This window comes from Anopheles merus, chromosome 3L (genome assembly GCF_017562075.2).
Source record: "Anopheles merus strain MAF chromosome 3L, AmerM5.1, whole genome shotgun sequence".
Classification (NCBI taxonomy): Eukaryota; Metazoa; Arthropoda; class Insecta; order Diptera; family Culicidae; genus Anopheles; species Anopheles merus.
The window spans coordinates 7,242,759-7,257,629 of NC_054085.1; the positions used below are offsets into that span (position 1 = coordinate 7,242,759).

Consider the following 14,871-nt stretch of genomic DNA (forward strand, 5'->3'; position numbering starts at 1 on the left):
AGCTTGCGGCAGATGTCCCCCACGCCGCCGTACTCGTTCACCTTTGCTACCGCTTCCCGGCCCCGGTGTTCCATGATCTCTCGCAGATTCTTCTGCGTGATCTGGTACTGGGCCGGTCGTCCATCGATAGTCGCCATCTTGCCGCGGGTATGTTCTATACCTTACGCTGCGTTCTACTGCTTCTTATGCCTCCCCACTCCGCAAACACACCGCCACTGTTGACGATGTATGCTAAGTTATACCACGTGCACGCCTGAGCAATTACGAGCCGTCGTCGTTAGGAGCTAGGCCTTTGGTATTAAATATTCTATCAAAAACCACCAGCCACTCCGGTCTCTTTCCGTATGTGTGTGTATGTTTTAGTTTCACCCCCGCTAGACAGCTCTCACTTTCGATTCACTGGACCTTAAGAACTGGACACACAACTCAAATGAAATCAATCACACTAACCGAACTTCACGCACAACGTGTAGTATCGTGTACAGCATACACACACACACATGCACCACTCCTGCTGCTACTATTTGTTCAAGCGAAATATTTCACGGACACTTATGCGCGCGCGCACACACACACACACAAAAACACAGTTTGGTTCCGGTTACCGACACACGGCTGGAGCACAACGCGCGGTCGCTGCTGCTGGACACCACCAGCCGCCAATGAAGGACCCGTCGTCGTGTTGATGATATCTGGGCGTGCGAAGGAGCTGCTGTCACCAGAAGCTATGGCGTGCTAGCACTGTCGTCAGCAACGTCATCATATCGTGCAGCATCTGCATCCTCGTCCGCCAAACCCGCCACCAATCGGGAGTGCGTTTCGGGTCGGTGATGCGTCCCCCGGGCGGTGCTGTGTGGCGAGTGCAATGGTGCCGTCGGACCACCCAATGTCGCACACCGTAATTATGGGCGCAATGGATGCAGCAACATGGCACGGTCTACTTCCGTTGCGATCACACGCAGCTTCACGTCGATCAAATCGCTTCCGTTTTGGATCGATCGAGATACTGTCACCGTCCTGTCTCGATGTAGTGGCACGATGTGTTATCTAAAATGTAACAGAAAAAACAGACTCATTACAAACATAGCTCACCGCACTGATATATTTTCTTTTATTATACACTAAATTTTCCACAAAATTGTTGGTATAACCCAACTATCAAAAAGAGTACAAACTATGGATTAACAAGCTTTTGTTTTTCCTACAGAAAATACAGCTCTCCAAGAACAGCCGTCCAACACTCGAGACCGACACCTAAACTCGACCGATCGAGAGGGTGATCGTACGAACACGGCATGCGATGTGGAAGCTTTCGGTCAACTAGTGCGGTCTATTTATAAAAGTAGCTCCCAAGATATCGCGCGTCTCTACCAAGGGATGGCGATATGTGTGTGTGTGGATTGTGATCTCATTGCACTATTCCCTCCAAAAAGTGCGCCAAAGGAAGGATAAGTTTCTTCGCCTGCAAAGTAAATAACGCACTGCGGTCGTTCCGTGCTCTGTGTATGTACGGCACAGCAAATTACGCAGAGGACGGACACACGGCACAGGTAACTTTTATCAGCAGCAATCGCCGCTACACGGCGGGGAAGGATGGGATATCATCAACCAACTCTGGCAGATATCACGTTTACAGCCGTACAGAATCGTTTATCATTACTCTAGTCTCCCGTGCGTTTAGATGGGCACACATGGGGCGTCATGTACAACATACACTTCAAATTCTGCATCTTTCAACTGTAACGTGTACTGGAGTCATTTTAAGGTGCTCAAATTTCTCGCTGTTTTACGATTGTTTGCTCACCCCCTACAAACGGATGGGATGGATGTCGCTTGTCCATTTTTACGAACACACATTCCAAGGCTTTGTAGCGAACTGGGGTTCGCACGTGCTCCGAGCGAAGTGGCGGGATTGTGTAATCCCCGCCTGGGAGCGATTAACCAACTAGAGTATGCAGGAATATTTAGTGAGATGGTTTAGGGCAAAAACGAATCCATCTCATTGGCTTGAAATCATTAGATTATCTTCATACTATTGACACAACGTAGTACATAAGAATGGCAATGAAAGGAATCAGACTGCAAGGATTTGATTCATTCCCTCATCATTTCGCCATTCATTATTAAAAGAATAATGTACCACAAAAATCTGCAGTGCCTATTCAACACACTCACTCACTCTCCATCTCGAATACGATCTTCTCATACATGACTCAATCCACTCTGAGTGAGTTGTTAGTTTTCTAGACATTGAATAATTATTTGAACTGTAAACGGCTCACTCATACTATTTACGCGGGTGGTCGATCGTAAAAGTTGAGTTGAAAGATTCATCAGAAGATCCCTGTTGTTAACTAATTATATAAACCACAGCAGAATAATCACCATTATTCAAAAGGGTTTGGTTCGATCAGATATTTCGGTCCTTCGTCAAACGATCGCCAAAGCACCTCAATCATCCAATGCTGCAGATATTCCACCATATTTATTTATTTATTTGCATATTTATTTACCATATTTAGTGCGTACCATAATGTACGCACTAAAGCACGTCCGGAAATTCATGAGATACTGGCAACGTGTATCAGTGGGATATGATATCAGAAAGCAAACACACATAAAAGTCCATCTTCACCGAGCTGAACTTTGTCACGATCTGCTCTAAAAACCCCTCCACGCCAGGGTTTTTTTTATGACAATGCAGTAAAGAATAGCTGTGATAAGAAACTCGACGTCAAGTTCACAGCTAATAGTGAACACACGCAATTAAAACGCTGCCATCTGTTTCGGGACTGCATCGCGTTCCAGCTGAGAAACAACCGAGAATTCAGTCGCAGCCCGTCACAGAGAGAGGCGCAGAATCGTTTAACCACTGTTTTGAAACACACATTCTTCGCGAGTGACATACTTACAACTCCGAGACTTTCCTTGCTAGTCAGCGCTAGTCGAAGATCGTTGACACTAGCGATACCTTCTTCACTGAAAGATGACTAATCCTCAGGTATGTATAGTGTAGGATCATCTTAAAAATTAATCAGCCGGCGCCCAGCAGTGTTACAGCGAACCCGTGTGCCTATCCGTTAACACTAACGTCTTCAATACCACTGTGCTGCGAGCTTTGGAAACTTCTCATCGACGCTATTCCACAGCCCGGGCATACTTCATTGCGCGTGGCGTCATCAAGTTTGCCCACTCGATCAAGCTAAACCGGAACGGAACAGAACGGGCTCTGTGCAAAGTTCTCTTACGTCATCAGAATTGATCTCTCCCTCGTGGAGTAGAGCATGGGGAAGGTGTGATACATCTACGGTCCTTTTTTGGTTCCTCCGCCGACCACTGTGAGCAACGTATAGGCAACAAAGAATAAATGTTTCGGTAGGTGATTTACACCTTGCGCATTTTTATCTTTGACTCTCGCTCTCTCTCTCACTCTCTCTTTCTCAACAGTGGCGAACAACACAGTTTCACAATCAAACGGGTGCATTTGAAGGATTGGTGTGGTAAGCGCGTCATAGCTCTGTGTTCGTAGAATTCTCAACTAATTCCTAACTAATTATAATTCCACAGGGAAGAGATTGAACTGCAAAACATTTCGCAAACACGATGGCACACCAAGCCGGCACCACCGTCCAATACAGTCAAAGGCACATTGGCTTTGAAAACCAGTTTTGCATCATATATTTATGCATTCCCCGTGCCTTCACGTGTCTCTTCTAACCGAGCCCAATAGCCTCCCTCTACCACCACCAGGCCGAGTAGTCCCAAATCCAAAACCAGTCGTGTAGATATGGCTGACCACCATATCTTCAACTGAATGCCGCCCGTCGATTGCTTCCCCCCAACGATCATGTCGACCCGCTCTCTTTCTGACACCTTCCGATTTATCATCCATACGCCTCAAAGGTGCGTCCTTAGCGTGCAAATGGAATCGCGAAACACTTGCGCGCTCGATCACTTGCTCTCGCCTCCGGCGGCGGCAAATCTTGTTTTCGATCGTGGTGTGTCATTCGAACATTGGTCAGCTTCGGGCATGATGACGTTTACATCTGGTGGTGGTGGGTAGCGTTATTTTGTTTATTTTCGTTACCCAGTGCAATAAAACATTCGGTCATGGTCGTGTCGTACGCTCTCCGATCGAACTATCCCACCATCGTGACACGCTGTTTAACCTCCTAGAAGGTCATCGTTAGTCAATAACACATTATTTTGTTACATTCTAAACATCACTTTAAAGTGTATTCATTGCCATTTGAATCCTGTGGATTGTGTTTCTTTTGTCGAATTCAAAATTAAGAATCTCCAAAGTATTTCAATTTGTGAACAAGGTTAGCCTCATGCGAGAACGAACCGTAAACTAGAGATGAGAATTTTGATCCGCACCTACTGGGGTCGTTGTGTTAATTGGATAAATTAGAAATCCTAGGAAACGAAGTGAAGCTTTACAAGCATCGATCTGGAGTTAGGTTCAATGGATCAACATTATACTTCTGATTCTATTCTGATGAGAAACTGATGCGATTCCTTTCTGTAAAAAAAGAAATATTGCCATCACTATCGTAACCCTTGATACAAGTTAGCTAGAAGAAACGCAGATAACATCAATTCCACAAATGCCACACAACAAGCATCGGCAGATTGCACTACCAGAGTATACTGGAATCTAATCTACGTGCGATTGGAAACACCAGCAACACAGGACATTGAACAAAACCTGTTTCAAATTAATTCACACCATAACAGCGATAACACTGATAAAAAGAAACCGGACAGCGAATGTCTGCGGTAACGACGGTCTACGGTTTTTGCCATATAATTAACGAATTCAACTGTAAATTGAATTATTTCAAAAGCTGTTTTATCTAATTGATGCGGATTTAGCCTAACAGTCGGCCTGATAAGCAACCGACGATAAGGCAGACACTCTAAATGAGATAAGGCGTGTGTAGAGGTTTTGCTAGAGCGGTTTTGATACTCACATTTCGTAACGAGGTGATATTACCCACTTACGTAGCCAGGCTCTTGATAGCTCTTTGAAGAATTGGAAGGATTTCACAAGGAGTTTAATGTATCTTATCTACCGGCAGCTTGGTGTATTCAATCGTCTAATTAATCTTAAGCAATATGTAGCTAATATAGCTGGATACGACGTAATGTAACATGGCCAAAACAATTTCAATTTAATTTAGCCACATTGAGGCTTTCAGAAGAATGATACAGCGAAGTAGTAGATAACATTTTCAAAAAGTTCCTACCGACTAGAGACATTTCAAACCACCGATCCTCCGCTTTTTCAGAGCAATGATAATAGCTTAGATATCCCAGCGTAGCGAGCATCTGCCGATAATGATTTGCGAACAGACAACATTATTGCCACGAACTAAAGCCAACGGACGTCGTTGCTAATGGCTTCATTAGAGACGCTCTGTGTAGATACAAGTGCATCTTGAGACCAGGGGGGGGGGGGCGTTTCGGCAACCTCTTCAGCTTTCGACGCTATGGCGAGACAAACCACTTCCGCTGTAATCACCACGAACGGCCGAAGAGGCAGCAGCAATAAGCAAAATCTTCCCTGTATCCAAGCTTACCATGTTTGTAGGATACCGTATCCTCCAATGTGAAGGAAACACGTCCCATCTCACCCAATGCCCGATTACTACTAATGAACGTTACATTTATGCAGTGCAGGTTTACTTCACTGCAGCAACTCCGCGTGCATTGGTGAGTTCATTTAAATTCCAACCTCCAGAGCTCGTTCGAAAACAAGTTGGTTTGATGCAACCAACTCGCGACACGGACGCTCCGACCGTCCGTGCCGGTGCCACACTCTATAGCTCTATCTCTCTCTCTCTCTCTCTCTCTCTCTCTCTCTCTCTTCCTCAATGCATTGCTAAAGTTGCAGTGCAATGCAAACATCGGTGATGCAGGTGGTAGTCGGTACGCTACTGCACATTACACCTTCGATGGTATGTAAATGTCGTACCCGCTGCTGGGCATACTACCGTCGGTAAGGAAGAGGGTTGACATTTACGTGAGGCAATCGTATTTGTACGTGTATGCCGCCGCGTCAACGATTCGCGGGGAATACGAACTACTCATCGCCCCCCGGGAACGGTGATCGCACTCCAAATGTGAAACACACACAGATTTACTTTATTTGTTTTTGTTTAGCATTGAGTCACACCGAATTATTAAGTTCTGTACCAGGAAAAAAACAAACAAACTTCACGAAGCAATAAACACGTTTAGCACGATGCTCACATCAAACTGGCTTGCGTATGGCCACGCATCAAAAGGGAAACACACTCTTGAACACCCGCCACACGTTGCAGCAAAACATTGGCACCGTGACGAACTGCCCAAGATGACACATAAACGCTTACGCGAATGCTAAACGCTAAAAAAGCAAGCATGCTCAACTGCGAAAGCGTAAAACGTGTGCCGTCGCAAGGAAGCGGGGGAATCAATAAACACTTAAAACGGGGGAGAGATCCAAAAACTTCAAATAGACCCTGTACCACAAGACTATTTTGTAACCTTTTTTATCGGCACTTTAAAACACATTCATACGCAACACTTGTCGGGCGAGCCGACGACCACGTCAACGACAGTATTCCCCGAGTGGTTTGCATTTCAAAAGTGTGAAGGGACACAACAACATCGCCCTTGTGTTGACGAGCATAGATTCTCAAAGACCAAGCACCTTTATCAAACTTTAAACATGTTCCCTCTTTCTATTGTTGTTCTTGAAGTTCAAGTTTTGAAATTAGCTCACCGATAAGTAACTGCCCCTCTCTGTAGTCACGGTTTTCTTTGCTAAAATGTATTCATTTTGATTGCACAAAGCGGTAAAATGTATCCTTCCACGGAGATAGTAATAAAACAACAAATAAATCGGCTTTGATGAGTAATTTTCGTTGGCACCAATGCAATCAGCAATTAAACGATAATAGCCCGCTTAATTGCCTGTTCCTTGCACGGTGCAGCGATATGCATGAACCCCTGTATCCACAGCTCATCGGTATGGCGCGGCCACGAGGCTGGTGGCCGGTCACTTAAGGGGGTTGTGTTTCAGGGGACGGGTGCAACGATTTCTATTAGAATTTTACGTCCGTGTATCATCATCGAGTACATCATCATCGATAGCTGAAAGCAACCGTTCCAAAGCCAAACAAGATGTTTAGAGAAACAACAAACGAGGTCATCAAAATGTAAATATAGACACACATACACTTCGATTGCGAATGGAAACGTCGATCGTTACCGCAATGTGTGGTGTGTTTCCCACACACTTTCGTTTTAGTCCAGTTTTTTTTTAAATATATTTTTCAGATCAATATTTTCGAATCAAAATAATAACACAATCAACTGCAAAGCGTTGCTTCAGCTAGTAATAGTAGTAATAGGTAGTCGAGAACGGCACTACTTTATTGATCTGGTTGAAGATAGGTGGCATTAATGCACGTAGAAGTGAGCGTCGGTATATTGTAAGATGGAAAGATAATAATTATAATTTTTGCTTTCATTTTCATACTGAAAAGTAAAGCTCGAAGTGAAATAAACATTATACTATTCTACTTTAACACTTCCGTACAGAAAACCATGGCCAATGTTATTTCATTCTTCCAAAGTTTAAACAAACACCGACCCATGGTTTTACGGCGCATCAGTAGACGCAGTGAATTATAGTGTACAGCTCACCTACAACGAAATTATTCCGGCTAGGTCACCACAAAACCTCGATAAAGCAAACACACACACACATACATCCATTAGCACGGTCAGTGCATTTCGTTGCAGTTGGTTTGCAAACGTAAACGCATCCCAAAAGCCATCCACATAACCCACCATCACACCCTGCAGCGCACATGGTGCAGTATTAAGTGAGAAAAAATTCTGCTCAGGGACGTCAGGCATACACAGTAGCGTGTTTGGCTCATTAGGATAAATTGTAGCTTTACAATCATCAGCAGTTATGGATGACTAAACTTATGTTGATGAAGTTTTTTTGTTTTTGTTTTTTTTTGTTATTGGAGTGTTAGTAGACGACAACGCTACATTACTACATTTTCGGTATTTCTAACCGTTGGCGTATTATTGCCTTTAAAAACTAGTGTTAGATAAAACTGATTAAAATTCATGTATCGTAGAAATGATTTAATGAATCTGAATCTCGGTTGGAAAGATTCATGAATCTAAAAAAAATCGCGCAAATTCAATATTTTGAAAATCATATATGTTTAAACATTCACGAGTCCCTGGAGATTGATGAATCTTAATGGATTCAGTTATGTTATAGATTCATTAATATTTGAAGATTCATTAATATTTGAAGATTCATTAATCTTTGAAGAATAATGAATCTTTCGAGAGTCATAAATCCTTGTAGAATCATGAATCTTCGGAGATTCTTCTATCCTTGGAGATTCATGAATCTTTAAAGATTTAAAGATCATTATAGATTCACGAATCTTTAGAGATTAGGTTTCGAATTCGAAATTCGAATCACTAATTGCTAATCGCTAAAGATTCATATACATGAATCTCAACAAAAGATTCATGAATCCTAACACTAGTTCCAACGTTCCCTATTAGCTGTCAAGTGTCAGAATGTGATTATACAAAGCGCAGAAAGTAGCACTGCTATTCATTGATACCCTTTTCTGAATGTTTTCGCAAATACGAAAAACCGGAGCGGTGCAGCAGCAATTTTCTATGCCTAATTGTAACACATAGTTCAGACATATATCTAGTAAAAAGGAGCGTATCTGCAACTTCCTGCTGTCATGTGGTGATGAGTGAGTAGTAATTACAAATTCCACTTTCGTTACCACATCGTGCACCAGTATAACTAACTTCAGTCATTTCGTTGACTTTGACTCACAACCGTTGGCTTGTGCAACCGATAACAACAAAATAAGGGGGGTGAGTTTTTAAAGTGGACAAACCGTGGGTATAATTAACTCACTGTACCTTCCATCCATTGTTTGCATACTGTTCTTTCACCTTGGGACCGGTAGTTTGCTAGATATTGTTGTTGTGCTGCTGAAAATTGGCAACACCTAACCCTAAGCAGCGCTTGTGGCGCGTTAACGTAAATCATTTTAAAAAGCTTCGCTCTAACCATGCGTGGCCCGCTCCGCGTGCGTAAAAAGGGTCGTTTAGTATGATTTTTTATGGCAGCTATTTTTTTGCTAGCGAAAAATAAAACAAAAAACAATACACATACATCACCGCCCTGCCCATACGTTCAATTTCCACTGTGGAGGAGATGTGCTTTTGAACGACCGAGCAAATGAAGAAATAATTTAAATTCCACATGCATCGCCTATTCCAAAAAGCACCACACAGACACACATCCACAAAAAGTACTAATGTTCATGGTGTGCCTTTGTGCTCTTCACCTGCAAACATGAAAAGGCTACTCCGTACAACAACATCAGCCACTGACCTGGAACGGGACAAATTGAAGACGAACAAAAAATGGACGTTCCACGTACCACAACACAATTTTGCATGATGAGCCTCAACCACACCTGCCTTTAGTACCTTTTGCCAATGTACAACGATAAACTGAACGTTCCAGTGACTGAAACATGAAACTAGAAACCGAAGAGCAGTGGCCGGCGAGAGAGCTTTACTGCACGAGATACAAAAAAAAACAACAACAAAAAAGAATAACCCAGCAAGTGCCATATCCAAGGCCCGCACCTTCGCTGTCCGTGGTCAGAGGGAAAAATAAAACCCATGAATATGTCACAGAATGGAATGTGCGCTCACAGGAAATGGAAATATGCACCTAGATGGCGCTGGTGGTGTTAGTGGTACTGCGGTTACGTGTACGGGGCATGGGGGGGGGGGCAAAATGGACTCCCATTAATACACTGGACAAATAAATTCAAAAACTCTAGATGTATTGATAACAGTGTGTTATCCATACTTTGTCAGTTTTTGCATAACTGTCGATATAGAAACCATCTGAAGAAATATTAATTGTGATTTATTATGTTTGTGATACCAGCAGAAAGCGCTCTATAAAGGCCATATTACATTACGGGAAAAATTCCGGAATTTATCTATGGCTGACCTCAGTTGATAGAAAAATTCCCTCCCCAATTGTAATAACACACTTGGAATAATAGAAGGGATTTTTAAGTAAAACATGTCTTTCTGTTTCAAATAACTATTTTGTATAGAAGCATTCGTATTGCGACGACACTCTCAGATCTGGTTTATGTGTTTCTAAAAAAACCACCGTTATACACTTGCACAGTGGAATTCTCCTTCTTTACTCTTCACTTTCCTTCTACTTCTTTATCTATATTGACCAAGACCTATCCATTGGCCAAGATAAAAGCTGTCAAATGCGTTTTGACGAAACAAATCTATTCCAAATTCCTTAATGTGATAGGGTCTTAACAAATAACAAATATAGGAGGATCTTCCTTAATGTCAATGAATTTTAATTCCGCTAGTAAAAATGACGATATTAAAGTTTTGACTCGGCTAAAAAACCAACAATCCAACCAACAAAACGAATCGGAGAAGTACAGAACAACGAATCAATTATATTGTTCTGAGATAAGTTATAACAAGGGTCGGCTGCTGGTTACTAATAAGTCTCGAAAGCTTGTCTAACCCGGCATGACCGCGTCAGGCCTAGACGTAATGGCCACCGTTGATGAAGAGATAAAACCATAAAACTATTTTTTAACAATCCTTTACATGTCCAGTTTACCCCAATTTCCCATACATTAGCGTGCCGAAGAGCAACCCGTGCGACTAAATACTCATGATAGACTTTACAAGTCCGTTACTACTGACGGCTGAGGGGGAAGTGGGGACAACCAATAGCACAATCCGTCACGCGAAACCACCACCGCCCGATGTAATGTGCTGGGCGGCCTGACATTATCACCATCGTGCACTGGAGATAGGGGGGGATGGCACAAATCGTGGTGCCCGGTAACCGCCCGCGAGTGCGAGAGATCGCAGCTCAAACAATCGAGCGTATGACATTTGTCGCGTCCGCTCTCTCACGACGTTAACTGGGCGACACACAACACTCTGCTGCTCTTAACTGATTGGTTACATCGGTTGTGCGCGCGCGCCCGCGCTTTGTCAATCAGTTTGCGCTTCGCTTCATCGCCCACCGCCGCACCAAAGCCCTTCCAATTCCAATTTGGTAAAGCTCCACGGTACCTCCACACGGCGCAAGTGCAATTACGTGCGAGGGTAAGGGTAGCGTTGTACGCCACCGTGCGATTTCGCGCGATTTTAAATCTGTGGAATGTGCGCGCACCACTCTCGTTGACAGTATAGAGAGCGTGTACACGACAGCGTTTAACGATCGCCGCCGGGTGGCACCCGACAGACACACACGCTACACACAAAAGGCTTCTGATTAATTATCTCTTTCTAGCGCAGCTTTGGCCGATGGAATGACGTCTGTTTGGGCCGCCCGATGACGTTCGCTTTTACAATCGGACACACTTGTTGTGCACACAACCGCATCGAAAAAGTATTACTAAGTCAGCTATTTTAATTGATCTTACCGCGTGTAACCCTCCCCCCTGGCCGTACCACAGACTATCGCAGCAAGCAGCGTAGCTTTAGCTAAAAGTTTCTAAGCTCTGAGCTAAAAACCAGCACACACGTGTACCACCCATTTCCTCTCCTATCCGTCGATCCTTAATTTATGTCCCCGTAATTGTTGGCAGCCTACGTACGATCTTAAAAGTGAAGAAAAAAAAATCACCAATACAGAGCCAACCGGGCATATATTGCCACCTTTTGCCATCCCCTTTACAAACACGCCCGGTTGTTCCTCCGATGCTGTTTACATCCGATCCGAGCAGCTTGAAGCAACAAAGCGCACAACCAGCATGACACGCATTGCTCTGCTTAGTTTCACGTGCCCCTTCCCCGCTACATCCAACACGCCCATTCTCCTTACAAACGACGACCCAGACATAAGGATAACAAATTTGTAATTTAAATCCCAAGCTTCGCTAATATTTGTCCGATAAATCAACTGCCGGGTGTACGAGAACCAGCTTACCCCCAGGCCAAACCGGACACTAACGGGGGTTTCGCGGTAACATGTGTATGCGTCCCAGTTCAAGTAAAGATGTTCGCCCGGGCGCCTGTGTGTGTGGTTCACTTTTTTTTTTGCTCAAACCTACGCCCTTCATTATCCACCGACTATAAATACAGTGTAAACCACCCGCGGCGCGGCGGTCCACTAAAGGCTGGGAAACTAAACGTCAAAACAAAATGGACGTTCGCGCACCCTCGGCTCGACGCGACCTACGCAACAGGCGCGGGAGTCCCCCACTGGCCACCACAGCACCCCAAAATCCAAAGAAGCGAGTTGAAAATACCTTTCGCTATCGTTTCAATAAACCTCCAGAATAGAACGCCAACGCGTATAGAGAAGATCGTCTCGTCCCGTAGTGCGGAGGAGGAGATAATTTGGACTTGAAACCAAGAGCGCGAGAAGCGAAAAGATCGTAAATCGTGCAAACTCTACCTTCACGTCGGTTTTGTTGCAGGTGGTGATAGGGCGGCTGCTCTAGTGCAGAGGTTTTTGTTCGCAACTGTGTGTGCGCGCACATCTGTGCGCCATTCGTTAGGTCCTGCGATCGCAAACGGTTCCCAAACACCAGCACACGGCTCATCCTCTAAAACCGGCGGGAGACCCACCGCTAACCGCGAGTCGTCGACCTTACGCACCCGCGTGCCGGGCGTACATGCCGCTGTACAATTCACCGTTTGGATTCTTCACCATAAAAACGCGATTTCAGTCTGCTGTTCGTGCGTGTGTGAGTTTCTTGGCTTTGTAGTCTAAGAAATTGGAGGAAATGCGGCAAGACAGCAATGCGATCTTCGGTTCGTGTCCAGAAATAGGACTGCGGACGAGTTTCGGTAGATATCATACTGTACAAAAAGCGGTAGGTATCTTCTTCACACACCGTGTGTCTCCATCGCTGTCACGACCTATTCCATCTATTCCACCGGACGACACACAGTTTAATGCTTCCGACTATTCCGAAAATCACATTACCAAGATGATCGGTTTTATAGCAATTTACAAGTTTAAAGGGCTTGTCATCGGAGAACTTATGTCTACCTAAATATAGAATCATACATTGAGCTCGAATGCTCGTCTGGTAATGATCCTAACTTGCTCCTTCTCCTTTCCTAGCCGTTTTAGCTGCTCTAGCCGAACGATAGACGTAGATCTTAAATTCTCTCCCCTTGTTTGATGGTATCTCCGCGTTACCTGTGGCCAGTGTTTTAAGCCTTCATCAATGTCCAGCTCGTCGCGATTTTGAACCATACGTTTTATCTGTTAGGGAAAAGGGTTACGCGACAGTGAATTCCCCAATGTGCTCCGACTCGGATGTTCTATCCTCGTGTCTCAGAGTCGCACCGTTGCGGATCGATATAGATGAATGTTTATTAAACTGGTCGAGGTTACACCGATTGTTTATCGAAAATCCAACCACCGTGTGCTAGATAGGCAAAGCCGAACCTACCAGAAAAAAGTGATAGTATTGGTACCCACACCATGCCAATGGCTTCCAACCTCGCTTCAAGGTTTCTCCGCCACACGACGTTTGGGAAATTTTATTGGATGGCCACCTCCGGTACCACCTTTGCGCACCGTACCGTGATCTACCACCCCCCGGCATGTGAGTACAGCACAACAGCGCGCGTCTACTAGGTGGCAGGATTTGGCAGCAGTTTCGATGTACGGGAAAGAATAAACATTCGCCATTTCCTCGCACCTAATCGGCGCGGGGTGTTGTACACCTCGTCCGAAAACGTTGGAACGGTACCCTAACCTAAACCCCCTTTCGCCGGCTTAATCCACCACAGGATGCACACACACACACAAACACGGTGGATTAATCGATTCGATCGCTCGTAACACCATCCGTCGATTTCCCACTCAATTAAATAATGCTGGCATATTTCCATCTGCCTATGCCCCAAGACCACCTCTCTGCTCTGGCGATGCTTCGGAACCCGTGTGCCCGTGAGTTGCCACAACCGTTGCAGCGGATTTTAATTTCAGTTTTTGGCTGATTTCGTAATGAATCCGTACGAGCAAGAAATTAACGTTATGTATTGATCTTTAAGTTAGATTCTTGTCTAAGCCTCGTCAAGTAGAGAATTTATTTCCCCATGACGAATGAAGCAATATAATGCAATTTTGAGCTTACCTTATACTAGAATTCATTAGTAATAATAGTAGTTAAAGCGACGATTGTGCGGGCAGATCTGCAAATAAAAATGGGGAAAAGGCTTTATTAATTATACCGTAACATACCGTCAGATGCAAAGCCGCCACTTGTAACATCTTTCACTCTCAATTTATGAAGCATAAAATGTGTTTCTATTTTTATAATTGATTCCAGAAATCGAACAATCCTATTCTTCCATCGCAAAATCCATCCGCCGATCGCAAAACCCCAACTGATGGACGTCAATGTGGGAAGGATTAAACGAGAAAAAAATACTTTCTTTACTGTGAGGGAGCACTGGTGTGGCTAGTAATGTTGACCTTACGCGTGCCGATTTTCTTTTTTTTTATTTTCTTCCTATCGCCAATTGACACGTGAAACTACCCTGTGAAAGGCGTGTGAATTCCACCCAGTAGGTTAAACACATAAATACCAAACCATCAGGTGTCAGGAGGTTCTACACAAATGCTATATTTATTCCACCCCTATTATGCCCCCGCAAGTCGCACAAAAGTAACGTCATCCGATACCATCCACGCATTTGCAGCACAAAGACTTTCTTACTTATAGGGAAATTGAAACGAAAGCGAACGCGAGAAGAGGAGTTACGTAATTTCGTGGT

General features: G+C 44.2%; 1 protein-coding gene and 1 long non-coding RNA gene across 22 annotated transcripts in view; one reads left to right on the forward strand and one right to left on the reverse strand.

Annotated features, from left to right (window-relative positions):
* The window catches only part of LOC121599005 (plasma membrane calcium-transporting ATPase 1), a 66,203-nt gene that overhangs the window by 24,130 nt on the left and 27,202 nt on the right, over positions 1–14,871 (reverse strand). For 19 of the 21 annotated variants that reach the window (XM_041926441.1, XM_041926430.1, XM_041926433.1 and 16 more), the window contains 2 exons: positions 14,229–14,286; positions 1–1,047 (listed from right to left, as the gene is read on the reverse strand). The exon at positions 1–1,047 is cut by the window's left edge. In XM_041926441.1, coding sequence (XP_041782375.1) covers positions 1–137 — 137 coding nt within the window. In that variant the 5' untranslated portion in view covers positions 138–1,047; positions 14,229–14,286. Of the gene's footprint in view, positions 1,048–1,205; positions 1,324–2,912; positions 3,000–14,228; positions 14,287–14,871 lie in introns of those variants that run through there. The other 2 variants (XM_041926442.1, XM_041926440.1) reach the window with 2 other exon arrangements.
* LOC121599006 lies at positions 3,283–4,426 on the forward strand. The gene is made up of 3 exons (XR_006005628.1): positions 3,283–3,375; positions 3,448–3,500; positions 3,568–4,426. It is a non-coding gene; the product is annotated as an uncharacterized LOC121599006 (long non-coding RNA).